Source organism: Phycomyces blakesleeanus (genome assembly GCF_001638985.1).
Source record: "Phycomyces blakesleeanus NRRL 1555(-) unplaced genomic scaffold PHYBLscaffold_26, whole genome shotgun sequence".
Taxonomy (NCBI): Eukaryota; Fungi; Mucoromycota; class Mucoromycetes; order Mucorales; family Phycomycetaceae; genus Phycomyces; species Phycomyces blakesleeanus.
This window is the reverse complement of record NW_017265159.1, coordinates 467845-494869: the sequence shown is the minus strand read 5'-3', so window position 1 is coordinate 494869 and position 27025 is coordinate 467845. Positions and strand designations below refer to the sequence as shown.

At 33.0% G+C, this 27025-nt stretch overlaps 8 protein-coding genes across 8 annotated transcripts; 3 read left to right on the top strand and 5 right to left on the bottom strand.

Moving 5' to 3' along the window:
* Positions 1-610: 610 nt before the first annotated feature.
* On the bottom strand, positions 611-3978 carry PHYBLDRAFT_173652 (hypothetical protein; the record flags this gene model as incomplete). Its single annotated transcript, XM_018437077.1, has 7 exons — positions 611-1896; positions 2004-2164; positions 2255-2582; positions 2638-2805; positions 2921-2953; positions 3092-3264; positions 3326-3978. 7 exons carry the CDS (start codon positions 3976-3978, stop codon positions 611-613), a joined length of 2802 nt encoding a protein of 933 aa, XP_018286201.1.
* A 1870-nt stretch (positions 3979-5848) lies between these two features.
* Positions 5849-7506, top strand: PHYBLDRAFT_69232 (hypothetical protein; the record flags this gene model as incomplete). The annotated part of the gene is made up of 4 exons (XM_018442070.1): positions 5849-5904; positions 7015-7070; positions 7268-7470; positions 7492-7506. 4 exons carry the CDS (start codon positions 5849-5851, stop codon positions 7504-7506), a joined length of 330 nt encoding a protein of 109 aa, XP_018286200.1.
* A 1492-nt stretch (positions 7507-8998) lies between these two features.
* On the bottom strand, positions 8999-9442 carry PHYBLDRAFT_150824 (hypothetical protein; the record flags this gene model as incomplete). The annotated part of the gene is made up of 2 exons (XM_018432552.1): positions 8999-9030; positions 9202-9442. 2 exons carry the CDS (start codon positions 9440-9442, stop codon positions 8999-9001), a joined length of 273 nt encoding a protein of 90 aa, XP_018286199.1.
* Positions 9443-16224: 6782 nt separating this feature from the next.
* On the top strand, positions 16225-17681 carry PHYBLDRAFT_117859 (G protein alpha subunit; the record flags this gene model as incomplete). Its single annotated transcript, XM_018428599.1, has 5 exons — positions 16225-16342; positions 16470-16812; positions 16881-17139; positions 17198-17351; positions 17494-17681. 5 exons carry the CDS (start codon positions 16225-16227, stop codon positions 17679-17681), a joined length of 1062 nt encoding a protein of 353 aa, XP_018286198.1.
* Positions 17682-18194: 513 nt separating this feature from the next.
* PHYBLDRAFT_160252 (glycosyltransferase family 77 protein) lies at positions 18195-18905 on the bottom strand. Its single transcript, XM_018434148.1, has one exon. It carries the CDS (start codon positions 18889-18891, stop codon positions 18319-18321), a length of 573 nt encoding a protein of 190 aa, XP_018286197.1. The 5' UTR covers positions 18892-18905; the 3' UTR covers positions 18195-18318.
* Positions 18906-19831: 926 nt separating this feature from the next.
* Positions 19832-21517, bottom strand: PHYBLDRAFT_69229 (hypothetical protein; the record flags this gene model as incomplete). Its single annotated transcript, XM_018442069.1, has 4 exons — positions 19832-19891; positions 20580-20702; positions 20980-21094; positions 21369-21517. 4 exons carry the CDS (start codon positions 21515-21517, stop codon positions 19832-19834), a joined length of 447 nt encoding a protein of 148 aa, XP_018286196.1.
* Positions 21518-22717: 1200 nt separating this feature from the next.
* PHYBLDRAFT_127808 (hypothetical protein) lies at positions 22718-24420 on the top strand. Its single transcript, XM_018429188.1, has 2 exons — positions 22718-23206; positions 23291-24420. The coding sequence occupies exons 1-2, from the start codon at positions 22966-22968 to the stop codon at positions 24205-24207; spliced, it is 1158 nt and encodes a 385-aa protein (XP_018286195.1). The 5' UTR covers positions 22718-22965; the 3' UTR covers positions 24208-24420.
* A 1269-nt stretch (positions 24421-25689) lies between these two features.
* PHYBLDRAFT_69227 (cyclin) lies at positions 25690-27025 on the bottom strand (the record flags this gene model as incomplete). Its single annotated transcript, XM_018442068.1, has 3 exons — positions 25690-25708; positions 25780-25817; positions 26054-27025. 3 exons carry the CDS (start codon positions 27023-27025, stop codon positions 25690-25692), a joined length of 1029 nt encoding a protein of 342 aa, XP_018286194.1.

Below are 27025 nucleotides of genomic sequence, written 5' to 3'. Positions count from 1 at the left end.
TTTCTGATTGGTTAAAATAATACCCATACAAAAAAATAAAGTTAAAAAAAAATGAAAGCATATAAACTGAACAAAACATGAAAGAAATAATGAATCAATAAATATCATAAACATATTTTATCTTTTATACAGATAATAATAAATAATTTTGTTTGAGAAAAATAACAAAACAAAAAGTACCTTGATTTTTCATCAAAACCTAAAAAATCATATATATATGTAAAAAAAAAAGGCAAATTGAGAAATACACTTTGTTTCAATTTTTCTTTGTTAGTGTTGTCATGGAGATTTTTTTAAAAAAAAAAAGTATTATAAAATTATATACACAAACCCAAATACTCGAAACTCAGTGGAAATAATCAAAATTTACATAGTAGATCAATCTATCTATATACATGCTTTTTTTTTTTCAACTTAACAACCAAGATTCTTGGAATTTTATTTTATTATATTCTAAAGAGAAAAGAGAAAGAAAAACCTTAAAAGAAGAAGTAAAAAAAACAACAACATTATATCTTTATTAAGTAAAATAAGCTTTAATAAGAAATATACATATATATTTATATTTATATTTATATTTATATTTATATTTATACTTTTAGTTTTAGTTTTAGTTTTCATAGCCGCCTTTGAACGTTTCATTAAGATGTTCATTACCACTACCACTACCATTACCACCACCAGTGCCATTTTTGTTACCGCTGTCACCGCCGGCTGTCTTTGGATATTTTTCGAGGTTGTCTTGCTTGATAGCAAGATCAAGTTCCGTAAAGATTTCATCGTCAACATAGTACGATTTAAATAATTTTTCCAAAAGTTGGACTCTTCTTTCCATATGTTCCATACGGTAATTTTGGTTTCCGCCATCACTTGCACCTGAATTTTCGATAAAGGGTACCTGAGCTTCTTTTGATGCCCGAAGCTCCTCTTCCTTCTCTTGATATTTATATTCATATTCATATTCATCCTCATTTACATCCTTTCCTAGACTAAAAGCAGTGAACCGAGGAATGACAGGAGTGGCCAACGGAACACTGGTATTTAGCGAATCAAACTGTGTCCGCAAATTCCGTTTGATAGACCGCCTCATGGAGCCTACAGACCAGCGATGGACTATACCCCACGGAGAGCTAGGGCGGAACCCAAACAGCCAGATTTGAGCCGCTGCGCCAAGACTGAAGAAACCACCAAGTGTACCGAGTGCGTCCAGAAGTGTATAGATTCTTTTTTCTTCCAGGACCACTTTAGCAAACTGGCTCGGAAAGACCTCCAGGGTTGCCAAGACCGTGTACCCCGCGATGTCCAGCAATCTATCTGAATTGCCTTCGCCATACTTAATCACAACCTCAGGAGTGTGGTTCAAAAGGGGCAAAAAGCCGACATTGTTCCATCCGGCGGGCTGCAGATACTGATGATCCTGAATCTGGTACTCGACCGTACTCGACACACCAGCAGGTATAAAATAAGTGTTCGAGTCCCGCACGGTTCCAGAATCATTGATTATCCATTCATTTATCGCATCTTCGGTCAAGAGTTGGGTTTGATTATTAGTGGTAGTGATGTTATAGAGAACATTGTTGGGATTCATCTTGGGTGGATAGACCGTAGCATAGAACCCGCTTGTGAAATTTATCTGGGTAACCAAGGATATCGCAAATCTCGTTCCTTTGCTGTCTCCATCACGGGTAGGGGAAAGTCCAAATTCTTCTGGTGGAGAGAACAAGATGCACACCTTGGCTGATCCCTCGTACGAGAAGCGAGGCTGATGGATCTCCATATCTAGGAGCGTTACATACTCATCACATATATAGCCACTGTCAGTTATACAACTGTAACGAATATTATAAATATCAAATGTGTCACTTCCATCCCATCCATCAAGACATATCCGTATATCTATTATTGATATGTTTTATTTTTAATTAATAAATAAAATAATTAATAAATTATAGTAAAAGTAAAAGGGTAATTATTATGTTTATATAATATCAAGAAAGACTTACCAGGGGATTGAACAATAGAAGAATATTCATGGATCTCGATGGTTGATATCCCGCTTGTCATAACTTGCCAGATCAAATAAACCATGAATAGTGCAAAAATTAAAAGTAGAATGACTCGGCATCCAAGTCTACACAATTCAGTCCAAATAGGTTCACCTAATCTATATAGTAATATAATAATTGGTAAGCGATAGTTAATAGTGTGGATCATGTCGAGTAAAATAAAGTTATATACATATATTTGTGCTTACCTTTTGTTCCATAAAGTACGCCTAGTAGAAATTAACAGAACAGTAGACACAAATTTCCTAGGTCTTTTGAACAAAAGAGTAACAATAATGACAAATGCCAAGACACCAACTACAATTCCTGCAATAGCACGACCACTCAATCCAAAGCGGTCTTGGTCATCTGGGTGTATATAATTGATGATGTCTGATGAATCTATCAGCCATAGATAATCCTTAGTCTTTTTTGTTTCGATTTGAAGGACATTAACAATATCACTAGTAATTCCAAATACAATTCCTAAAAAAAAAGAAGGTACGAGATGATTTTGAGTAAAGATATATAAATGATCTAAAATAACAAGACTAATATGATATATATATATATATATATATACATTTCTTACCATATGAGATCATTAAAAGATCATCAGCTATAAATCCTAAAGAACACAAGGAACGTGGAACAGGAAGTGCTCCTCTAGTAGATGCCAATGAGGTTGTCCAAGTGGATGTGTCCAATAAAACAATGGTATTGAAAATTGTCATGTTTGGTGAACCGGAATATCCAGAACCTTTTTATTTATTTTACCGAAAAAAAAGAAGTATGTATGTAAGTAAAACATTATTATATTCTATCGGACAATACATGCTAAAGGCTCTTTATATATATATATATATATCATTTACCTCCAAATGTAAATATTGTCTTTTGATCAGGACCTGGATAAGAATTAAAATGACCATAATTGAGTAATTATATATGATAAAGACATACACACACACACACATATATATATATGTATGTGAGACTATTATATGTTCGAGAACGTCTTGTTGTTGTAAAGGCCAAGGACTTACCAAGTACAGAATTTCCCTCCATCCGTAATTCATCAGTCTCTGAGGTAAGCCTGATCTTTGCCCATGTGTCGTTGTTGGTGTTATAGACAATAACAAATTGGTTTCCTAGAAAGTATCCTTCGACTGTAGAAGTAGTCCTACGATATCCAATAGAAAGCACAAGCTCCCCAGACCTATATATATATAGTTGAATAAAAACACCCCCAGTTAAAGTAAAATACAATATATTCTTACGGAAGCATTGTTCCTGTGTGACCATATAATTGCACGTCTCCAGGGGAGCTAGGTATTTCTATTTGGTGTGTCCTGGGATCAAAGGAAAAGAACGGCATTGCTGGTGAGATTGTGTCTATGCGTACACCGCCAAACACATAGATCTTTCCATTGGGGGCCAGAGTGGCACTAAAACCAATCCGTATATCAGGCCACAATGCATTACCGACCGGCTTGATTTCTTTCCACATCGGATTTGGGTCCAAGAAGCTGTAGGTATAGATTGGCATGCTACTGTTTGCAGATAAGTTAAAAGCCTGTCCGACAAACAAAATTACAGTCTGGTTGTCATCCAAGAGAACGGCGGCAGAGTAGCTACAGGATGGACCTGGCTTAGACTGTGGTACGGTTTCGATTATCAAGCTTTTGTCTTTTGGGGATAGTGACATGGAAGTAAAGAAACTAGAGGTGTTGAATAGCGATGACTCTCCTCCATAGGTGTACAAAGCATTGTTACGCACAAAACTGGCAGTTGCATATCTGTTGTTTACTAGTTTAATGTACTTTGATGGTATAAGGTAGCTTGACTCCACAGGTGTAAACAAGAAAAGGAAAAAGAATAATAAAGCACGGACGACTATGTGACGTTTGTTCATTAGATGAACAGAAGCCATACTTGAAAGCTCACAAAATTTAGATAAAGAGAGAGAGAAAATTAAAGAAGTATCAGATAAAGAGGGTCTATACAAAAAGAGAGAAAAATATTTTTATTATTCAATTAAAATCAAAGCCAAAATAAAACTAGATATATAGATAGAATTTGTCGGTAAGCCTAGATTTGATCTGTGAATACAGGTAGTGTAATACTTAGTCACATATGAGTAAATATTATAAAGAGACTGCGTGAATATTGTGATTTAAATCATGTGTCTAGTGCACGATACAAGATATATATTTATATACATGTGCGTGTGTGAAGGATAGAGAAAGCATGGTTTAATGTAATGGCTTAAACTAGATATTGTACAACTTATTGGAAATATAATTTTTCGGGATGATCTACATAAAGAAAAAAATGTAATCGATGAAACATGGTACAGATCCGAGAAATCTAATAAAGAATTACCAAATTATCAATCTGCAATATTCTCTTGCTTTCTAGCATTCAATGGTATTATACTTACATTTCTTATATACACATTATCAATGTAGCTTTTAATTCAATCCAATTATTAATTTTGTGTCAAGAAATAGATGTGTAAAGTACAAATAAATAGAGCTTGCTGCAAAAGAGACGTGTGTGTATGTGTATTTAAATGTACTTTAATGTAATGTAATTTTATATACATGATTAGCCACAGGCACACACACACACACACACGCACGTTCGCATTGAATTTCATTGGTAGTAACATGGATGATCTCAATAAAGCTAAAAATGTACGTAGTATTGTACAACTAAAGACTTACTTTACAAATAATTAAAATCACGAATATGACCACAGTATATTTGGTAATACATGAATACATACATATATATATATATACTAGATTTAAGAAGAAGAAGAAGAAAGTTCGGCTTTAGAAGGAGTATAGAACTATTGGGTGCTTTCTTTTTCGAGGTTGAATAAAGATTAAATTTTGAGAATTTGATTGACATTCCAAGTAATAGCTACCAAGAAAACAAAATATAACGTAAAAGGTTATAGGATGAATACCGAGGCTTGGTATGCTTTATATAAATAGCAATTATATTTCTTTTATTAGACTTTTGTACGGCATAGACTGTAGAAAAGCCTGTGATTTCTTTTTATTTGCTATTTATTGTGATTGAATTCTTACTTACCAAACGAATATTATTATTTTTCTTCCATAAAACATAGTATATACATATAAATAAGAGAATACTTTTTTTCTGTCTAGGTGCAGTTGAGAATGCAGTTTTTGCGGATCTTAGGTGGAGTATCTGTATATGTATAGAGCTCTTAATTACTCTTGTGCTCTGTACGATCCAAACTAGACAATAAAGTTATACAAAGAATAAAGAGCAGAGAACAAATACAATGATAGAATATGAGCAAGAAAGAAAGAAAGAAATACCTTACTCTTCTCTATTATCTATTGGTTCTTTAATATTTCCCTCTCCAAAATCTTAATAGAAAAAAATAAAAGCTGCCATGTCTAGGGCTACAACATACAGATGATATAATAAATAGATAAAATTCAAGCCTGTGTACAGAAAGTCCAAGTACTCGGATGTTTGATAAACGATCAGATATACATATAAAAAATATAAAATATAAACTCATAAATTAGGTTGTGTAGCACAGAAAATCTACTTGCTTACCACACCAGTGGTTCATGTGGCTTGCGAAGCTTCTGTTTCTCTATGCACACAGCATACAATATTCAGCAGTCTTACGAGGGCAAAGTTTCTATCTAACCGGACTAATTAGTTGCGACTACTTGTCTGGGCACGGTGTGCTTCTCTAATCCCCCAGGTTGTTGGATATTTCACTATTTATTAGCCTTCTTATGCGTATCATGCCATTGTATTTCTTTTACCTACTCATATTACCAAAGTCTAAAAGCACCGACTGGTAAGTAATTCCAAACAACCTTGTTTTTTTTAAAGCACAAAAGAAAATATTGATACGAATATTTTGTATCCTTAGGGACCAGATATGATTATTCCACGCCTGGAACAAGGCCACAATTTGTGGTCCGATACAATCAAAATGTCATAAAATATACAAATATAATTCTTATGTATGTCTTGAGGTAAAACCGCTGTTTGACAGAGCCGCAATGGCTTCATAAATATTTCTCAATTTTTTAGGTGCTGCGATATAATGTAATTAGAGTTTTAGTAGATCAATCGGAATTTTAAAGCGTAGTGTATGGATGTGATCTGAGAATAAATAATGACTTTTTTATAGTGTACAGCACGAGTACTCTAAGCTGCCTACCCACCTTGGCTCCGCCATTACATCCACAAGTGGGGAGAGTTTGGTAAACTAACCCGATTATTCTCTTGCCCAAAATAGCATGAATTTCTTTTTGGTGCATACATGTTTTCATTGGGTTATTTTGAGAGAAATTATGCTAATTTCATAATCCACCGAGTACAAGAAAGATAGAAGAATCCTATCAGATTATTATAGCTAAAAAATTACTCTAGCTATTTTCTTGTGTAGTAATATTACAGAGTATTAAGTTTTAAGTTATAATAGTAGAAATTACTTAAAAATAAACCAGTGAGATACATACAAATAACTATATGTCAGTATTCTTTGTACCAAGAAAATCTTATGTCAAATAACCTGTCATTATTTTAGCAATAATTAATGAATCAATAAAGAACTGTGTCCTGAATTTCTGTCTTTTTCTTTTGGGTAGTGAAACATATCTACTTGGTACCTTGAAATTATATATATATATATTTAAATTCAACATATGAAAAATCTAATCTTACCAGTAAAAGAAACTTGCGAAACAAATGCACAATTTATGGTTCTACCTTATTTTCTGTTAGATTATATTTTTCACAATCTAGAATACCAGAGACCAAGATCGATCTGACTGAATATCTTACACAAGCAAAAAAACAAAAATAAGGAAGTCTCGATTGACGTAAATGTTTTCTGATGATTGTCTTGTATTGATTTATTTTGCAAGTTGGGTGATTTTTCTTTTCTTTTCTTTTTTAGCTCATTTGATGTATGTGCCCCAGTTGCGAGTGTGAGTGTGAATGTTGGCGTAAAATGTAAGTTTCAATGTAAGTGTGTGAGAGTATTTGTTTTTATTAGTGTTGTTATTATTCAATCCCCTTCTTACAGCTCTACTGTCAAACCTTTTGTTATCTCACCCAATCTTTTGTGGCACACACATACACATAAAATATATATAAAGAGAGTTATAGTATATTCTTTGTCGCAATATATATTATATATCACCGATAAGCTTACCGAGTTCTTGGGCAGAAAACATCTACTTTAGTCAAACATATATATAACGTAAATTTCATTGGAAAGAGATTTAACGTTAGTGAATTATTTACAGCTGAGATGATTGGTGTTTTCTTTATTCTTATTAACAAAAAAAAAAGACAAGAGTTTGAAATCATTGTAAATTCTGTCAGAAGACCAGTGTGGTGTAATCCTTTGGTAATATTTTATTATCAATAGTATTCTATGATATAGAAATATCTACTATAGTATTTTTTTTATAAAGTAAAGTAAAATAAAATAAACTAATCACTAAATAGAGTAGGAAACCATTAATAAAACAGATACTCTATATTTTATTATAAGCTTATGATTACTTAAAGAAAAAAACACACATGCACGAATTTATATATAGTATTCATAAATCAGCCACATAATGCTAGTGTAGGTTTATTTTCTTACAGTTCAAAAAACATGATAAAGATTACTCTATTTTCAGAATGGTCTCTTGTAGATATTTGATAGTTGGAACAGGTGATTAGAAAGCAGGAGAAAGAGACCGAAGCATACGGCATGCGTGCGATCAGACTATACGATAAACAAATCGCCTTGTTGTCTTTACTTGAATGATAAACTCTGTCTATGTATTAAGCTAAACCAGGCTAGTAAGTGACGTTAGTAGTGTAAGTGTATGTTTTTGCATATATATGTGGATTTGAGTTAAAATATAATATAATATAAAATAATGATAATTACATTGAAATATGACGTATCTTAATCTATTGTCTATCTTACAGAATTTAATTATATATTTATATATGTTCAATTGACCAATTGATTGGTATGTTTATTGTATAATAGAATAAGCTATAATATCGAGAAGAGGCTAGATTTAGTCCGTTATAAGGGGATATTCTCCCTTTTGTAAGTGGTCTATTGATACCCTTCTCTTATTTGTCGTCATTTGGTCGCTCTAAAATATTTTTACACAGTACACAGGCTGCTAAAATAAAGTCTTTCTTTTTTTATTTTAGTTAATCGAAGCTTTAGAAGCCATAAGAACATGTTAGTAGGAGAATATACACGAAATAAAGAGCAACCAAATGATTCGTTCTTATTGAATAAGATGCTCAAAAGTTTAGGTACATTTCTTTATTATATACGTATAAATGCATATATAAAAAATATTTTATGAGTCTAAAAAAAAAGAGAGAGAGAGAGAGAAAAGGAAATATCAGACTATATTTTGTTAATATCATATGAATATACATTTGATAAAATTTTTCCATGCTAAAAAAGAAAGGTATTTCTTATAGTAACTCGATGGGAAACTCACACCCTCGCAAATATGCTCATAACCTCAACGCGTCAGTTAATTTGAATTTGAAGCAACCAAGTGAATTGATTAAAAAGGGTCTTTTGTTTCTGTACTGTATTGATATATATTTGCATACTTGTTTTAGCTGGTAAGTATATATTTTGAATTGTATGTGATCATATCAGTATCAACAAATATTATTAAGACAAGTTATATAAGTGAAGCACATGTATTAATATGTACACTTTTCAAAACAAAACACACGCGTCTATTTAATTTATGTTTACACTTGTTCCTTTATCTCCCTCTTTTTTTCTCTCTTAATGACCATAAAGAAGCATACTTTGTTTGTAGATTTTGTACAATTTTTGCACTTGTTTTTTTATTTTTATTATTGTTATCACTATCCTCTTCTTTATCTTATAGAAACTAGCCCTTGAGGAATGTACAAGAATAAAGAACTAGAGTTGGTATTTACAAGTAAAGAATAAAGAAAAGGGTATACAGTAAAAAAAGGAAAAAAAAAAGACAAGGATAAAGAATAAAAATTACGACATATGAGAAAGCTAGTAATACATATGTATATATATATATCACTATATCATCTTGTTCTTGTTCTTCTTTTTCTTAACAGGCAGCGCTACGTTGTTCAGTTGCTGGCTGGGAACAATGGCTGTGGGATCTGTGTTCGGTAGAGATGCGTCTTCTCAACTGTTTTTCAGTGTATCTGGTCAATTGGCGGGAGTACTCGGCTTTGGCCATTTTCAAAAGTTCTTCTCTGGAGACACCTGAGCGATCGCTTCTTGGCTGGTTGAAAGAGCTCATGCGAACTTTGGATGTAGCAGCAGTAGTGTTGTTAGTCATGGAAGGCATTTTTTGTTTTGGATATTGTGTGTTTGTGTTTGTGAAAGAAAAGGTTGATAATTATAATCCAAAATTCATCTAAAATATTGTGCTTTATATATATTTTTCTTTCTCTCATTTTGTTTTTTAAAATTTTTTATTTTTAAAATATATATACACACACACACACACATACGCACATACGCTGACAGCCCAAGGCTATTTACTGTACTTTGTTACATGACATCATTTACCAAATGATTCCCATAATCTAAGCCAGTTTTATTAAAATAAAAGCTTAATTGTGTGGCCCGTCGGCCTACGATTATTTCAATATGGCTATTATTTTCAACCCAAGCTTTGGATATCAAAACCAGATAATCGGTTGTATGTTGGTTTGCTCTTATAATAAGTAATAATAGAAAATGAGCAAAGAAGTACAAGATTAAATTTCAAATCTTTGATTTAAATTATGATCTCTTTACTTTCCTTTTATCTTAATGATATAGAGAATACATAAGAAAATTATTACAAAAAAAACCAAACAATCAGTATGGAACAATGCGTAAAATTACTGATTTTTTTTTTAAAAAAAAACATATGGTTTATAAGTGTACTGTCTATGATCAAATACTTTTTAATTTTACGCATCTAATCCCAAATTGAACTCGTGTAGATATGAATTCATATTCATAAAATCTTTTTTTTTTTTTAAAAAAAAAAAAAAACAGGTATTTTGCTACTAGTGCTGTTAATAGTCGGACTGGACTGGACCAAGGGTCTTTATTCAATCTCACTGTGGTACTACTCTCAACAAGTCAAGACAAATTTCTGACGCATAGGCTGTAAAAGCTAAGTATTGACTCAATTAGGAATAGTACCAACAAATAGTCCTTTATATTATATATATATATATTGTTAAAGAGCAAATAGGAGAATATGTGTATTAAAATGAGTCTAGGCTTATTGATATATTATGCACTGTTCGCATCTTCAAAAGCAGGTATATGATTATAATGGACCTTTTCATGATAACTTGTTATAGCTTTACATATATATGTTAAGAATAACAATATATTGTTATCTATTTTAACACATCATCATTGTTAAAGACATGCTCTTGAACAAATGTATCTAATTAAACAACCAACGCCTTTTGTTTTATTAGCAATATGTTTAAATGTTAAAAAGCAACGGAAGATGTGTAACAACAGGGCCAAGTGCAGATTGAAAGATGTCCTTTAGTTTGCAAGGAGTCGAGCGGAAGTTGAGCGGGCAAGATGCAGATAGCCCGCCTTTACTTTTTATGTACTATATGTATTTCAAAGTTTGGTAACAAAGCTTTGACAGGGTGAAAATAACGATCTTCTTTTCCAAATGTTAAAGTAAGAAAACATTTGATCTTGCCCGTTCTCTTTTGAACTCAAGGTATAGAGATATATATATTACCAGATATTCATAGGCAGAAACACATCTCTCTTAAATTCATTTAATTAATTAATCATCTAATCAATTCATGTAACAAGCAGCAATAGCAGTAGTAGTGAAAAAAGAAGAAGAAGAAGTTAGACATAATATCTTAATAGTATTAGATTCCAATAGGTTTCTTTGTCTGATATGGTTTAAAGGGAAAAAGGCAAATCCAGTATTGCGTCATAGCTTGGACATGACGTGAAAGTAAGACAATGCGATTGCCATTTTGCAATTGATTAAACAAAATCCTGATTTAACAATAATAGTATTGTATTATTAAACCTATAGAGCAATATGCATATTTTATTTGCTCAATTTCTTTTTTTAGAAGAAAAAACGTCCATATTTTGCACTATTATATGAGATTCTTTTGTTTCTGGATTAGCAATGTGGATGAAGTTGTAATTTGGTCGGATTATTTGCAAGTAATCTGGTTTAATCAATGCTTAGTAAGCACTTTACTTTTGACACCTCTTTAGGTAATCATGGTTAAGTCACTAGAGCTCTCGCAGGATCTTGATCAATAAACAATCAAACCAAGACAAACTAAAATAAACCAAGTGAGGTAAACACACTACACTACACTACACTATACTACACTACATTACGCTACACACAAATTCTACACTCAATTTTTTTTTTTAAAAAAAAACATTATTCATATACCGCCAAGGAGGTTTTCTCTCTCCCCTTAGCAATGAAGGATAGTACAGAATAAGACATTCTATTCAGAGATAACCTAATAATATAATAATAAGGTATATACGTATACATATACATAAAAGTTTGTCGTGTATCTATAGCAAAATATATACTTTCTGTAAAAGGCTTTTGGAGAGTATCTAGCCACATTGCACCACCTTGTTTACTTTTCTATTCAAAATAATAAATCTTTTTTTTTTTAAAAAAAAAAAATTAATATAAGGTAGTATTTAAAGTTTCTTTTTCATAAAATGAAATAAATAATAGTAATAAATCCCTACCATTTTTTGGAAAGAGGCTTAAGATATAATACTTCTTTATCAATTCATTTATGAATCTATTCAAGGAAATAAATAAAGGAATCTTATTTCAATTAAATGAAGGGAGCAAGTACCCTCTTTCTTTTTCTTTTACCAAGCGTTTGAAAAAGAAAATAACAAACATACTCATCTCCTTGATTACTCCCAATTTTATCTCATCCCTTCCTTTTTCTTTTTTCCTTCCTTTCAAGCTGTACTCTAACCTTAGTTTTTTTTTTTTAATTTTAAGCAAGGAAATATAAAAGTGATACACATACACATATAAAATTGAACTTTCAAAGGAATTGGCTTCCGTTAAATCATTATAAATCGACTTGAATTACATAGTGAATGTAAGTATACTATACAGAAAATCAGTACAGAATAATGGACTATAAATATTATTCCATTTTATTTTATTTAAAAAAAAAATACTTGTTCTGATATATGATTATGAATGCAACACTATTAATCATAATTAAGCTCAACTGTAATTTATGTTAAGCATAGGCTATATATGTCTTCTTTTGTTCATTATATAGCTTGTTAATAAATATATCTATATGAGCTCTTTATAAAGTATAATAATAACAGTGCCTTTTCAAGATTTCAATATAGTCATTTTCTGCTTTCTTTTGTTAAAAAAAAAGATCCACCATTTTGATGTAAAACATGATCCATTGTGTATATGCAGATTGAACATATACTCTGCTCAATTAGCTCCTCACATCTTAGGCCGCATGTGATTTACCAATATATGTGCGCTAACGCATTCAAGAAGTCAATTGAAGCAATTGCTTCTTTTTTTTTCTTAAAAAAACCTCTATAATTTCATATTATCCCCAAAAATTTCCTTTTCATCCTCTCTCTCTATCTCTCTCTTTGTAATAATACTACATGTATACATATATATATATACAGTTAATGTCTTTATCATTTGGTAAAACTCAGGAGAAATACTACAGTAAATACAATCAGATATTAGCCTTTTGATGTACTTTGATCCAAATAAATAATATTATTATTGTAAGCAAGATCCATTCTTATTCTTACGCTTTTTTTTGTTGGGCTGGTCTGACCTTAAAATTGGCGGCTTAGTCTGAAAAATACAGATCGAGAAGGGAAAAAAAAGAACTTCTAAAGAACTCCTCTATATCCCATCCCTTACTCTTTTGTGTATGTGTGTGTATATATATATGTGGTGGCCAATTCTGTAGCTCAACCACATAATAGCAGTAGAAAACAGAAATACAATATATACAGTGTATATATATATATATATATATTGTATCTGACGAAATAACTCGTCATGGGTATTTACAAAAAAAAGGCTTTTATTATTATCATTATTATTATTATTTTTGTTAATCCTCTCTCAACGCGGATACTTAATTCTGACTGCAGACAGATACACTTTGCGTCAACATGACGCGCCATGCGTTTGGATAATCGTAAAAAATGTCAAGTAAAACGCACATGCTACAAGAGAAAGTTGCGTAAGAAACCCAGAATCCGTGATATTTTCGATTAATTATTGCCACATAAAAATGCAACTATTCGCAAATTATGCACACTAACAGGAAATATCTATATAATAATAATAGATAGGTTATAGATCTCATCATTAGAAAAATCTAATACAGATACATATAATATAAATAATCGATTGCTATTACTATGATCGAAAATGCAAAAAAAAAGTATTTCTGTCTGTGTCGTTGGCCGATACTCGCACGCCAGCACAGACAAATGTGTTTAATGAATGAGTTAACTGATTTGGTTGTAGTTGATTCCTGAATAAATAAAAGAATATTTGGATCAATCAAAACGGTCATAAGAGCGATCGTAGAACCTGGGCTTCTTTTGTTTTAGACTCTAGATCCAATTCCTTTCCTTCCTTCTTTTAATATCTGGTAAGCAAAAAAAAATAAATTAAAAATAAGTCGTCCGTCAGTACTTCGTAGTGGAATAGGTTAAAAGAAGAAACCATAAAGATATTCTATGGTCAGTAAACTCCTCAACTCCCTCCCTTTTTAATTATTTAAATAAATAAAGAAAGAAAAAACCAAGAAATATAACATTATGAGCTCAATTATTTTTTATTTATATATATAATTTGCACATATTGAAAGCTGATTTTATCTGGAAATGCACGAGTTGCGTTTATAGATGCGTTTCTGGTTTTTTTTAAAAAAAAACTATATAGAAGTTTAAAGAATGCAGCCGATACTAGATCCCAGGAGCCATTACTAGACCTGGGCTGCGAGTTGCTATGACTCTTTGTTGTGAAAATAAATATATAAATGTCAATAACGATGATATTAATGAAGCATGCAAACTGCAGATCATTGCTTCAAGGCTCATTTTTTTTGGGTTACTTGGATTATGTGGGCAATTAATACAATTGCTTTCTCTCTCTCTCTCTTTCTATCTTTGGGGGGTAAGATGAGGTGCTTATGTATTGTATTTTACTGTTACCGCATTAACCAATTCTGTAATCGTAGACAAAGCCATACGACATACTGTTGGTTGGATAAGGCTTTATTATATAAATTGTTTTGAAGATTTGTTGATTGTCAGATCAATTGAGCCTGTTAATGTTTATATATATGTACATTTACCAATACAAATATAGCTAAAAGTATTATAGTTAATTAATACTCGATCAGACTCATACATATCTATATATTCTCCTGAAAAGAAGAAGAAGATAGAGGTAAAGAGGAAGAAGAAGGTGAAGGGGGGGCTACAAGTACATTGTATTTACTTTCCCCGTATGTATTGTACTCTTTATCAACAAACAGTACAATGCATTCGATTGATTGGAATATACTTTCTAGATAGTTAAAATATAATATATTTCTGAGATCAAAATACCATTCAATAATACAATCTTCTTCTTCTTCTTTTGCTTGTTTGTTTGTGGTAGTAACCAAGTTCTTTTGATGATGATAATAATGACAATACTATTGACAATTGACAGAAAAAAATATATTGCCTATTAGAATTTCTCTCATACCCACACACACTCTCTCTCTCAATATAAGCAGAATAAAAAATATAAGACAAACCTTTAGGACAACCCAAGAAAAAAGGAAATTAGTTTCGGCGCACTTCTTTACCCCTACCAGCTACTGTTTATCACTCAAGGACTTATTTATCCTTTTTATCACCTATTGTACCTCATGTCTTCTGATTTCTAGAGAGAGAGAAAAAGTATATATAAAAAAAATAAAAGCAGTGCAATTTCTTTTCTTTTTTTTACGCAGGAGTCTCCTGTGTCAGTTCTTCTGTTTTATTGAAAACTAACAGCATAAATATATATACATACACATACATACATACATACACACACACATATATATATATATGTGTGTGTGTGTGTGTGGGTGGGTGGGTGTATTATTTGGTTCATTCATTACTGCTTGTAAGGCCAAGTAATTGTTAAAAAGAATCATAAAGATCCCACAATATTTATCCGTGTATTTTCTTTATTTTCCCTTTTATATATATCTTTCTTTCTTTCTTTCTTTTAGATATGCACCTATGATGACGACCTTCTTATTCCTAGTCTTCTTAGTCTTCTTACTCTTATTCTTCTAGTCTCTCTATCTCTCTATCAATCTCTATGTATTTATGAGTGTTTATGTTTATGTTTATGTTTATGTATGTATGTGCGTGTGTGTGTGTGTTCTTAAAGAAACTGTCAAGCCCTAATAGGTTATTATTGAAAGTCAAAAGAAATGATCATCTATATTTGTTTGTTATATATTATTATTATTATTATAGTTTAAAGTTTTGTGTGTATATGTTTGTGGTTCTGGTTGTAGTTGTGGTTGTACAGAATGCGTTGCTTGTTTGTGTTGCAAAAGCATGTCAAATGTAAGGACAATCGTTGATTTTATATATATATATATTCTTCCTCAAAATAACCATACAGTATACACACACATACATACATACATACATACATACATGTATACAGTACAGTACAGTACAGTACAGTATATAGTACATACAAAAAAAGGGGAATGCAATGTTTGCCTTGGATTCTATTAAGCATGATCGAGAAAACACTTGGGAGGTCTGGGGTGTTACTGGGGAGGGATGGGGAGCATAGCCAAAGAGATTAAATACTACTTATATTAAACCTGCCCATAAAAAAAAAGATATAGAAAAGATTTTCTCTCTTTTCGTTATATTTACCTTTATTTTGTCTTTTTTTTGTACTTTCTTTATTCCTCTCTTTCTTTCTTGAAAGGGTTAAGAAGAGTGTTCCAAAAAGAAACAGAAGACCACAATTTTGGTTCTGTATCGTTTGCTATATAGCTACGTGACATGGGGTGCTGTCAATCTAATGAGGTCCACGAGGGTAAAGCTCGTAACCAGGAAATCGAAAGCCAACTAAGGCAAGATAAGCAGAATATGAGTCAGCAAGTAAAAATGCTACTATTGGGTACGTTTATCCCAGCAACAACAACAACAGCAACAGCAACAACAACAACAACAACAACAACAATATATATATATATATATATATATATAAAGATTGGCCGTTAATTAGTTTATTATTCTATCGACAGGCGCTGGCGAGTCTGGAAAGTCCACGATTCTCAAACAGATGAAACTTATTCACGACGGTGGATACACTCCAGACGAACGGCAGGCATTCAAAGAAATCATTTTTTCCAACACTGTACATTCGATGCAGGTCATCTTGAAGGCAATGAAAGGAAGAGGAGTTTGGCTAAAGAATGCGGACAGCTGGAGTTATGCAGCCGTCATACTAGAATTACCATCCTGCGTTACCTACGAAGAACTACCTACAGAAGTAACCACGGCTATAAGAATCCTTTGGAAAGACAGTAACCTTCAGAGTGTGTTCGAAGTAAGCCGAGAATACCAATTGAACGACTCTGCCAAATAGTAAGTCTCTACATGACTGCCAACTATTTTCCAAAAACGTGCATCTCATTTTTTTTTGGTGTTTCAAGTTACTTTGATTCAATTGATCGCATTGGTGAAAGCAACTATATACCAACTGACCAAGACGTACTACGAACTCGTATAAAAACAACCGGTATAACAGAAACCACCTTTGTCATCGGCACCTTTACCTATCGCATGTTCGATGTGGGAGGCCAGCGCTCCGAACGAAAAAAGTGGATCCATTGCTTCGAAAACGTAACATCGATTATATTCATGGTCGCACTTTCTGAATATGACCAAGTTTTGATTGAAGATGAAACAGTGGTAAAGCATACAAGAATAGTTCTTTGGTTAGGATTGATCGTAACCCTGTTTCCTGTAGAACCGAATGGACGAAGGCTTGACCTTGTTTAATTCTATCTGTAACTCAAAATGGTTTATAAAGACATCCATTATCTTGTTTTTAAACAAGATTGACATTTTTCGAGAGAAGCTCTTGAAGCATCCTTTGAAAGAGAAGTTTCCAGACTACGATGGTAAGCCTTGAAATAAAAATAAAAAAATTAAAGGAAAATTAAGAGAAAGAAGAATAAGATAAAGACGAAGAAAGATAGAAATAAATAAATAAATATATATATATATATAAAAGGACAACTAATAAACATTATTGTCTTCTAGGGCCAAATCAGTTTGAGCCAGCCTCAGACTACATCCTCAACCAATTTGTGCACCTAAATCAATCCAAAACAAAGCAGCTTTATACCCATTTTACATGTGCAACAGATACACAACAAATCAAGTTTGTCATGTCAGCAATTAACGATATTATTATGAAGAACAATCTACGGACAGTTGGTCTGCTGTAGTGTAATAATTCCCTTTTTCTCATCACCCCTTTACCTTCTTGCTTGCTTGCCTGCTTAGTTGCCTGCTCGCTTGATTCCATCGATTCCATCGGTTCGATTTGATTCGATTCGATTTAATTCAGTTTAACCCAAATCTAATGTATTTCATTGCATTTCCCTAATGACTGCATTTGTGGCACTGACCTAGAACTTTTTTATGTTTGGCCCATTTATATTCCTCCTCGAGCAAAACCAAAAAAAAAAAAACCAAAAAAAAAAACAAAGATCCTCCTAACTCCTGCAGTAGACCTAGTCTAATGTTCGATATTCACACTCGTACCCGTACTTATATATATATATACTCTCTATCTCTTTGTCTCTTTCCATCGCCTTTTCTCTTCTTTTTTATATGCTAGCAGATCAGTATCGCCAGAATCCACCCCGAGCGCACAGGAGTTTCTTTATTTTTTTTTACAAGCCAGTCCATTTCTCCATTCATTTCACTCTTTCTTTCTTTCATTCATTCATTACTCATCTTATCTTATCTTATCTTTATTGTGTGTATATGTGTATAGATAGAAAGACAGGGTTGCTGATAGTATCGGTATTTAATTCTATAATAATTGACGGAGAGTAGTAATATATTTATATATACACTTTAATCAATATACCACAACTTGGCATCCTGGAGGGACTTCTTCTTTTCTTCTCCAATACGGTAGTTGGCATGGACAATCATGGGCTGAAATCCATACTTGACCGGTATATTTCTCTCAAAATAAAGACGACCCTGAGGGAACAAGGCCAGATCCAAGAGTGCAATAGGGCTAGAGTGATAGCTAAGGTTGATCTCATCCAGCACCATATTGATGGCCCCCTGTTGGGTAACATCAGGACGGTGATCCTGGATGACGATTGAGTCGTGCAAGACCTTCTTGTTGAGGTCTGTGGGACGCATCACATAGAAGCCAGAATTGATGATATGCTGTTCGGTTTCCTGACTATAGAGGGCTTCGGTCGTCTTTCGGGAAGAAAGCTTAAAGATCAGATAGTTGTAGATTTCTGGAGACATGAATACGATGTCAACATCCGAGAACCAGACAGTGATGTCCATATACAAAAGACGCTCGACCACAAGTGTCTTGGAATGGGTGATTGGTGTATAACTCTTATCTTGCCATTTGGCAAACTTGTCATCAAGTTTCTGATGGAACCAGTCCTCAGGAATCATGATTACATGATCACCATAGCCATTCTTTGTCATCGTATCGACCAGAGCCTGGTCAATTGCGAATACGAGATACTTGTCATCCAACTTGCATCGTTTAAGGGATTCAATCCAGTTGAGTGTATAATCGGCCATTCCGTTGTTTGCTACTGCTGTGAGGAGAACATTGTTTGATTTTGACTTTTTGACGTTTGCTGCTACTGCTTTTGCTACTGCATCACTTGGGGGATCAAATGCCTTGGGTCTCCAGGCTTCTTCGGCTCCAATGATACTGTCCACAGACAGGGACTCATCTGATTCTGGTGATAGGTAGCCGGCATTAACCTTCTCGGATCTCATAAGAACCGCTCCCAGAGAGAGACAGAAGAATATGGCCACACCAATGATTAAAGTGCGTTTTTTGGGTAGACGTTCCATGATGAGAAGAGGAAGAAGGTAAAAAACAGGAACGTCATTAAAATTTCAAAAAATAATAATATAAGTTACACTTAAAGTGGGATTTGCCTAGTAAACGTTTGGTCTTCCTTCCTTTTTTTTTAGGACTCCGGGCGGGTTTATCCCAGAAAGGTCTCGTCTTTCTTTTTTTTTTTTTAAAAAAAAAAAAAGAAGAGTAAAACAAAGGCACATATCTTTACGCATACTTCTTGGTTGTGTGAGTAAAGAAATGTAAAGACCTAAATGAAAGCAGGTACTTTATTTGAAATACTCAAAATAATAAGAATTATTATCTTTTTAATATATAGATTAGCTCAAGATAATTTGTTTAATGATAATAATAAAAAAAAAAGCCAAAAAAAGAAAGAGAGAGAATGAAGGCTGAGTAAATTATTATATTTTTATACACATATAATAGGTTTCACTTGATCTTGGCTTTGATTTTTAATTTTTAATGACAAAAAGAGCAAAGATCCCCAATGAGATTGAAAAAATAAAATAAAAAAAATCAAAGACCAAGTGGCAATATATAAAAGGCATAGAGCTTTTGTGTATTGATTTCATAGCACTAAAATAATAATTAAAAGAAAATTAGAGCCAATTTCTCTTTTAATGTATTGAGTTGGTTTACCTTTATCCCTCATCTTTTACATTTCCTTTCCTTTAATTTATTACTAAATTGAAGGATATTCCTCCTCTTTCATTCCATTCTATTCACCTTCCTCCTTATACTAACTGTGCTTGTATGTTAAGGCTTGTAGTAAGTGAAGCTAAATATTGAGTTTAATCCAATGATAAAAATAAATGGCTGAGCTTGGTCAATCTTTTTATCTATTAATCTCCGGCTAGCAAGTTGCTCTCTTTTACATTAAGAGACACTTTCATAAAATAGAACCAAATATATATATATGTGTGTGTGTGTGTGCACAGAGATTCTTTGCTCGGTACCTTGTTTCATACAAGATAAGTGGCGCTGATTTGAATTCCAATAGATTCTTATATAACAGAAAAATTGAAACGAACCATGAGACACTTGAGCTAAAGAGAGACAGAGAGTAATAGAAATATGAAAGGTTAAGATTACACAGAAATCCAAGAAATCCCTTGTCTCTTTGTAATATACGCCCCAGTATCTTTGGATAACTTATCAAGTAATATTGATACAAAAGAAACAAATTGTCCCTCTTTTTTTTTACAAGTTCTTTTTAATTCCATACGTTTGTTCTAACCATCAGCAGCATATGTGCCCAACTTACAGCCACAAAATCCACAACAACTGTGGTCTTTTCCAAGTTCTGATCATTTGCTTGAGGTCTATAGGACCAACTAAAATAAATCCCTAATCCTTCAAGCCGCACAGAGTGTGGTACAATTGAAGACTATGCGAGTATGTTGTACTACGTGTCATTAGCCAAATTTGGCCTTGTCTTAATCTTAAGCCAGAACCTTCATTTTGTCAAGTCCTAATCAATCTTACCATCTAGGTTCGTGCTTGAAAGAAAGAAATAAAGAAAGAAAAAATGGGTTTGGAAGTTCCTCTACCCACAATAGAACATCTTTCTAATGAGCTTGTTACCTTTCAGATTTATTTATATCTAAAAAAAAAAACACCGTAATATGTCAACTTATTTCTCCTATACGTGTCTAAGCCTATACTTGATACAATTCAGTTGACATAATGGTATCAATGTAATATTCCGGACTCATAAACTTATCGCCCAATTTTCCAAATATCAAATCAATAATTGAAACGGTTACCTTTTGGAAGGTCCTGACGCAATAGTTATTTTAGCTTCTTCCCGCATCATGTTAATTTAGCTATATATATATATTAGATGTAAGAGTGTTATTATTATTATTAAGGAGAGTCAAATAATATTGTTTCATATCAGTCACTATTCAAATCACTATTGTGTGATGGTCGGTTTGTACTATAACGTGTGTAGTGTATGTGTGCCTGGCATGTAACAGTTCCGTGGATTATTAACTTGTCAGGCTCATTAGCAAGAAGAAACCGGTGTTTGGTTGTGGAATATATACTTCACTTGATTGTAGGGTATATACCATAGTAAGAACATTGCAAACGATATTTCAAATTGGAGGTATCACTGTCAAATTGAGCGTATTTGAGCTCGAGGAGTTGGATAAAGAAAAATAATATAGATGTCTTTCGGGCACTATAATACATGTACATTTTTGTAGTGCATATTACATTGAAACAATAATACTAAAACTTCGATTTTTTTTTAAAAAAAAGAAGTGTAATAAATGCTTTATGGTTACCAACATTCTCTAGTAGTATATGTGCTTTTTTTTTCTCGCCACTTATATATACACACACACACATATATATAACATTTTCCAGTGAGTTCCAGAAAAGTTACTACTGTCGTTATTATTCCTCCTATTGCCTGTCTGTCTAGACACTCCGGCTTAAGCTTCCCAGTTTCTTATTCTAGACATACGAATGATATGTATACACAAAGATAATTCTGTAAGATGTCTATTGTTCCTAACTGCACTAGTACTGAAAAAGTGTTTGTTTTTTTTTGCATTCAACATGTATACCTGAGAAGTGTTGCTTTAAATGAGATGAACGAATTCATTTTCTGTTTTACCTTGCTGTCAGGTCAGATTTTTTTGTCTTAGAAGATAGGTGGTATATAGAGGAGATGAACTAAGAAGCTAAAAGAAAGTACTCTAGATACGAGTTAGTATTTTCATAGTTATATCTGCAGCAGAGTTATATAGCTGGTCAGTTTATTATGAATAAGCAGACAATAAAGATAACAAAGATAAGGAGGTAAGATAATGATCCAGTCTGCACTTGATTTTCTTTATTTTAAAGCATAAAAATAATGGATATGTATGCAAGAAAAGAAGGAAAGAAAGAAAGGGCAAACCAGCTGGTATATCTGACGGCTATTATTGAATTGTAATGATTGTAAAGCCCAAGTAGTTAAAACTCTATTATAAATAAATAAACAAAATATTTATTTTATATATATATTTTTTATTTTGGGTAGCTGGGCTCTTTTGACTTTGACCAGTCGGCCCAAAACTTGAGTATAAAACATAATATGCTATGTATAATTGTATTATAAACACAAAAGAACAGACTTTTGAATTTTGTACCTTTTTTTATTATTTATTTATTTGTTCAAAAACGTACCTTTTTTTATTTATTTGTTCTTATATTTATAATCTTCTTAATATAACACACATTTATATACTTTGCTCTTCTTACAGACTGTTTGCTAATTATATTACTAAAAGCTGTAGTGACACGGGTCAAAGTTAATTGTTCCATATATAGATTGACACGTCACCAAGGGAAAAGAAGGGATGGAAAGAGCGAGAAGTTTATTAGGCTTGATTTATATAGTCTTTTAATATTACTATTACCATTAATATTACTATTATACTACTATACACGTAATAGTATATCCTTTATATATATATATATATACTTTTTTTTTCTTTTTCTTAAAAGATACTATAATAATAATAATAATACTAACAAGTAACAAGCAACAGTTGTAGTAGCTCTTTCTTTCTTTATTTTATTTTTATATATATATCAAATCTTATATTTAATATACTACATACTTTTATTTTTTGTTATAATTTTCAACTTATCAAATGTCTACTATCAACATCAATGTAAAGACTTCCAGTGATGGCAAGTTTGTCATTGCCATCGACACTACCAAAACAGTCGAAGAATTGAAAAAGGCAATCGAAGAAAAGACAGAGGTTCCTGTCGAAAGACAACGTCTTATCTATTCTGGTCGCGTTCTCAAAGACGACACCACACTTGAGACCTACAAGATTGCAGATGGAAACACAGTTCACATGGTTAAAGGAGCCCAACCAAAGACAAGTAAGTATAATGAATATATATATATATATATATATATACGTAAAAGAAAAACTTATTTATTTTACCTTTGTATTTCTCTGGTAGCAAACTCATCTTCACCTTCTGGTGCAGCAAACCAAAACTCTTCAACACAATCCGCAACAAACACATCATCAAACACAGCAAACTCCACAACAAATTCTTCTTCTTCGCCTCCTCCTCCTCCTGTAGGTTCTATCTTTGGTCAAACGGCCCCTAATGCAGTTCCTGGTGGGATTGGGTCTGGAATGGCCAATCCATTTGCAGCATTCGGTGGTGGATTCGGTGGTGGGTCTCCTCAACCTGGTGCAGATGGAGCAGCAGCAAACCCTTTTAGTATGTTTGGGTCAGGCTTCGGTGCTGGAGGCATGGGAAACAGCTTTGGTGCTCCGGATCCCAACATGATGAATCAAATGCTTCAGAATCCAATGTTTGCACAGTATATGTCGACCGTTCTCCAGAACCCAGCCGTGCTTGATTCCATTATTGCGACCAACCCACAGCTTTCGAACATGGGACCCGAAGTGCGTAATATGATGCAGTCTCCTGAATTCAGACAGATGGTGTCTAATCCTGACATGATTCGACAAATGGCCACAATGGCCACAGCTTTCCAAGGAATGGGAGGAGCAGGTGGACCTCAACAGCAGCAGCAACAGCAACAGAGTGTGCCTAATCCATTTGCTGGGTTTGGTAATGGTCCTGCTATCGATCCACAGATTCAACAACAAATGGCTTCATTGTTTATGGGTGGAGCTGGGGCTGGGGCAGGAGCAGGAGCTAGATTTGGTGGATTTGGTGGTAATGGTGGTGGTGGTGGATTGGCTGCTGATAATCGTTCACCTGAGGAAAGATATCAAGTACAACTACAGCAGCTTAATGAGATGGGATTCTGGGATGCAGCAAAGAACATACGTGCGTTGCAAGCAGCTGGAGGAAATGTGAATGCAGCTATTGAGATGCTGTTTGATGGAAATGTGTAATGGAGTAATGTTTATTATTATTGTTTCTGCTTTTATTTTATTTTTATTTTTTTTAAAAAAAAACACACACACACACAATTTCCCTTGCGTTTCTTATCTATTTTTTGTCTGTTTAATGGATTTTATTTGTTTGCTTGTATGAAAAAGAGAGAGAGGTTTCTTTGTATATTCTCTTTTGAATAAATAAATGTTAAAGAAGTATTATTTAATTTATATGGTATGTGATTATTGGTGGTAGTGATGTGTATTCAACAACCTAGAATTCTTTATTTATATTATTTATATTGCCAATCTATCCAAAATTTGGTAGCAACAGCAATAGCAATAATAAAAATGGTCGATGGCGATATCGATGCCGATGATAATGATGGAGAAATAATTATTATTTTTTGTGTGTAAATTTATTTCCTTGTTTAACATTTCTTGGAGGAGGAAAGGGAGAGTGAAAAATAACGATATTTTAAGTGCAAAGGAAAAAGAGATAAAATGGTAAAATGGTAAAATTGAATGGAAAAAGAGGGTTTGTGCGTGTGTACTTTTAGTGCTATAAGTGCCGTGTGCCATGTTATATATTTGTCTATGTATATATGTATGTATGTATGTATGTATGTATGTGGGCGTGGGTGTGGGCGTGTGGATGTGTGTGTGTGGGGGGAGTGGAGATCGAAAGGATCATTATTTTTATTTAATATTCAAATGTCATTTATTTATATAAGACGCACATTAATGTTAAATGTAAAATACAAGTTACAAGTCCTTGATTTCTTTCTTTATGCTTTCGTTCTCAACGCTTATAATTGTTGTTCTTTTTGCTGCAACATATTATAAAATCTATATATTTAACTAAAAAAAGATGCTCAGCTTTTATTGCTTTTTTAGTATAATCCCCTTTTTTTATTTTATGTTTTATGTTTTATGTATGTTAATGTTTATGGTTTACGTTACCTTTACGTTAGTTTCTGTGGTTACTGAGTTGGTAGAAGTTAGATTTGTACTAATTAGTACAGTTTTGTACAGATTTGTACAGATTTGTACAGATTTGTAAGGTGAATTTGATTGCTGTCCTACTACTACTACTACTACTACTACTACTACTACTACTACTACTACTACTACTACTAGACAAAAATAATAATATTATATGTATAGAATGCATATGTATCTATAAAAATCATGCCATTCTCCTATTTGTTCTTTAGTGAAGAACAAAGAATATATATATATTTTTATACTTTGGCTTCCATTGTCGTACTAGAGTGCAAGGTTACACTACAGTAAATGTCTTACAAAAAAAAATATAAAGAAAGACAGACAGAAGCGAGGAAAAGTCAATAAAAAGGGTATAAAGTTTAATAATAAATTATTCGTATCTTTTTTTCTTGTGTATATTTCACATTCAGTCTCAAGTAATAGATAAAATATTTTTTTTTGCATGTATGTTGTATCTCTTATACACATTCTAAGCCCTTGTTTTTTATTCATTTATTTCTTCTTCTTTACACTACATACATTTTATATATTAAATATTTATTTATTTATTTATTAAAGATATTTACAATATACATTACTTACAAAGCCAGCCAAGTAAAAGAAGAACTTGAAGCTAAAAACTATATATAAAAAAGAAAAAGAAACTAAAAAGAAAAGCATGTGTATTCTAAAATATACATTATTATTATTATTATTATTATTTATGTAATGTAATGTAATGTTACTTTATGTGTGCGGGTTACAAAACACATTGACAGAAAAAGCAAAGAAAAATTTTTTTTAAAAAAAAAATAAGTTTGGTTCAAGGCATGGTGTTGATAGTTGCTGCTGATGTGGATGTGGTTGGGTATAATACATTGGTGTACAGCGGTACAAAGGGAACATTGCGGGAAGCTGAGGTCCAGCTGAGGATTGGTCGGCACATGTTCAACGAAGTCGAGACCATGATTGCTTCAGGTGTCCAAGCCATAGTAGGAGGGTAGACTTGGTATCCAGGATTATAGTGTTGAGGTTGTGCTAAATGATGTATTATTTGTGGTTGTGGGAGTGGGAGTGGGAGTGGTTGTGGCTGTGGTTGAAGATGTACTATTTGAGGTTGTACTTGTACTTGAGACTGTGATTGTGATTGTGTTTGAGGTTGATATTGAGATTGAGATTGATGTTGGTGTGCATGGTGAGATGATCGACGTTTGTTGTACTCTGATAGTTCTAAATCGGCATCTTCAGCTGACCGCTTGACTGGAAATGATTGTTGAGTGTAAAAAGGGGTTAGAACCACTAGTTTTGGGGTGGATGTTTGACGTCTGGTGGGCGTGTTTGATTTTCTGAGAGTTTGTGCTTTGGCAGTGAGGTTGAAGAGATACTGACATTGGGTGGCCCATGTGTAGAATTGGCGAGGGGTCGGGTTGATCTTGTAATCCAAGGCGACCAATAGATCTCGTTCGACCTGATTTAATTTGCGGACCGGAATCTTTGACACGGTTGACCAGGTGTGATTGTTGTATGCGTTGTCGTCGAGGGATTTGTTGGCCAGCATTAATGCGGCTGTTAATAGTTCGGCTTCACAATTTGACGTCGATGATGATTTTAGGACCGAATATCTAAATCGGTCGAGGTAGTGGAGGGCGAGGATTAAACATGAGCTTGATAGCTGGGTTGCTTTTAAGAGATTGAAACAGAACATGACGAATATAGAATGATGTTCGGGACTAATATTCGACGCGTTTGGACCACTCCACAAAAGAGGTACTGCAATTGCTGCCAGCTCTGATAATTGTGCCGTGTTTGTACAGACCAAGAGTTGAATAGGTGAATTGAGTGCCTGCAT

Excerpts from the sequence above, each read along its gene's own strand:
- PHYBLDRAFT_160252 (XM_018434148.1), bottom strand. The coding sequence starts at position 18,891 with ATGATTCCTGAGGACTGGTTCCATCAGAAACTTGATGACAAGTTTGCC.
- PHYBLDRAFT_127808 (XM_018429188.1), top strand. The coding sequence starts at position 22,966 with ATGTCTACTATCAACATCAATGTAAAGACTTCCAGTGATGGCAAGTTT. Across the intron at positions 23,207-23,290 it reads AGGAGCCCAACCAAAGACAA|CAAACTCATCTTCACCTTCT; the intron begins GTAAGTATAATG and ends TTTCTCTGGTAG.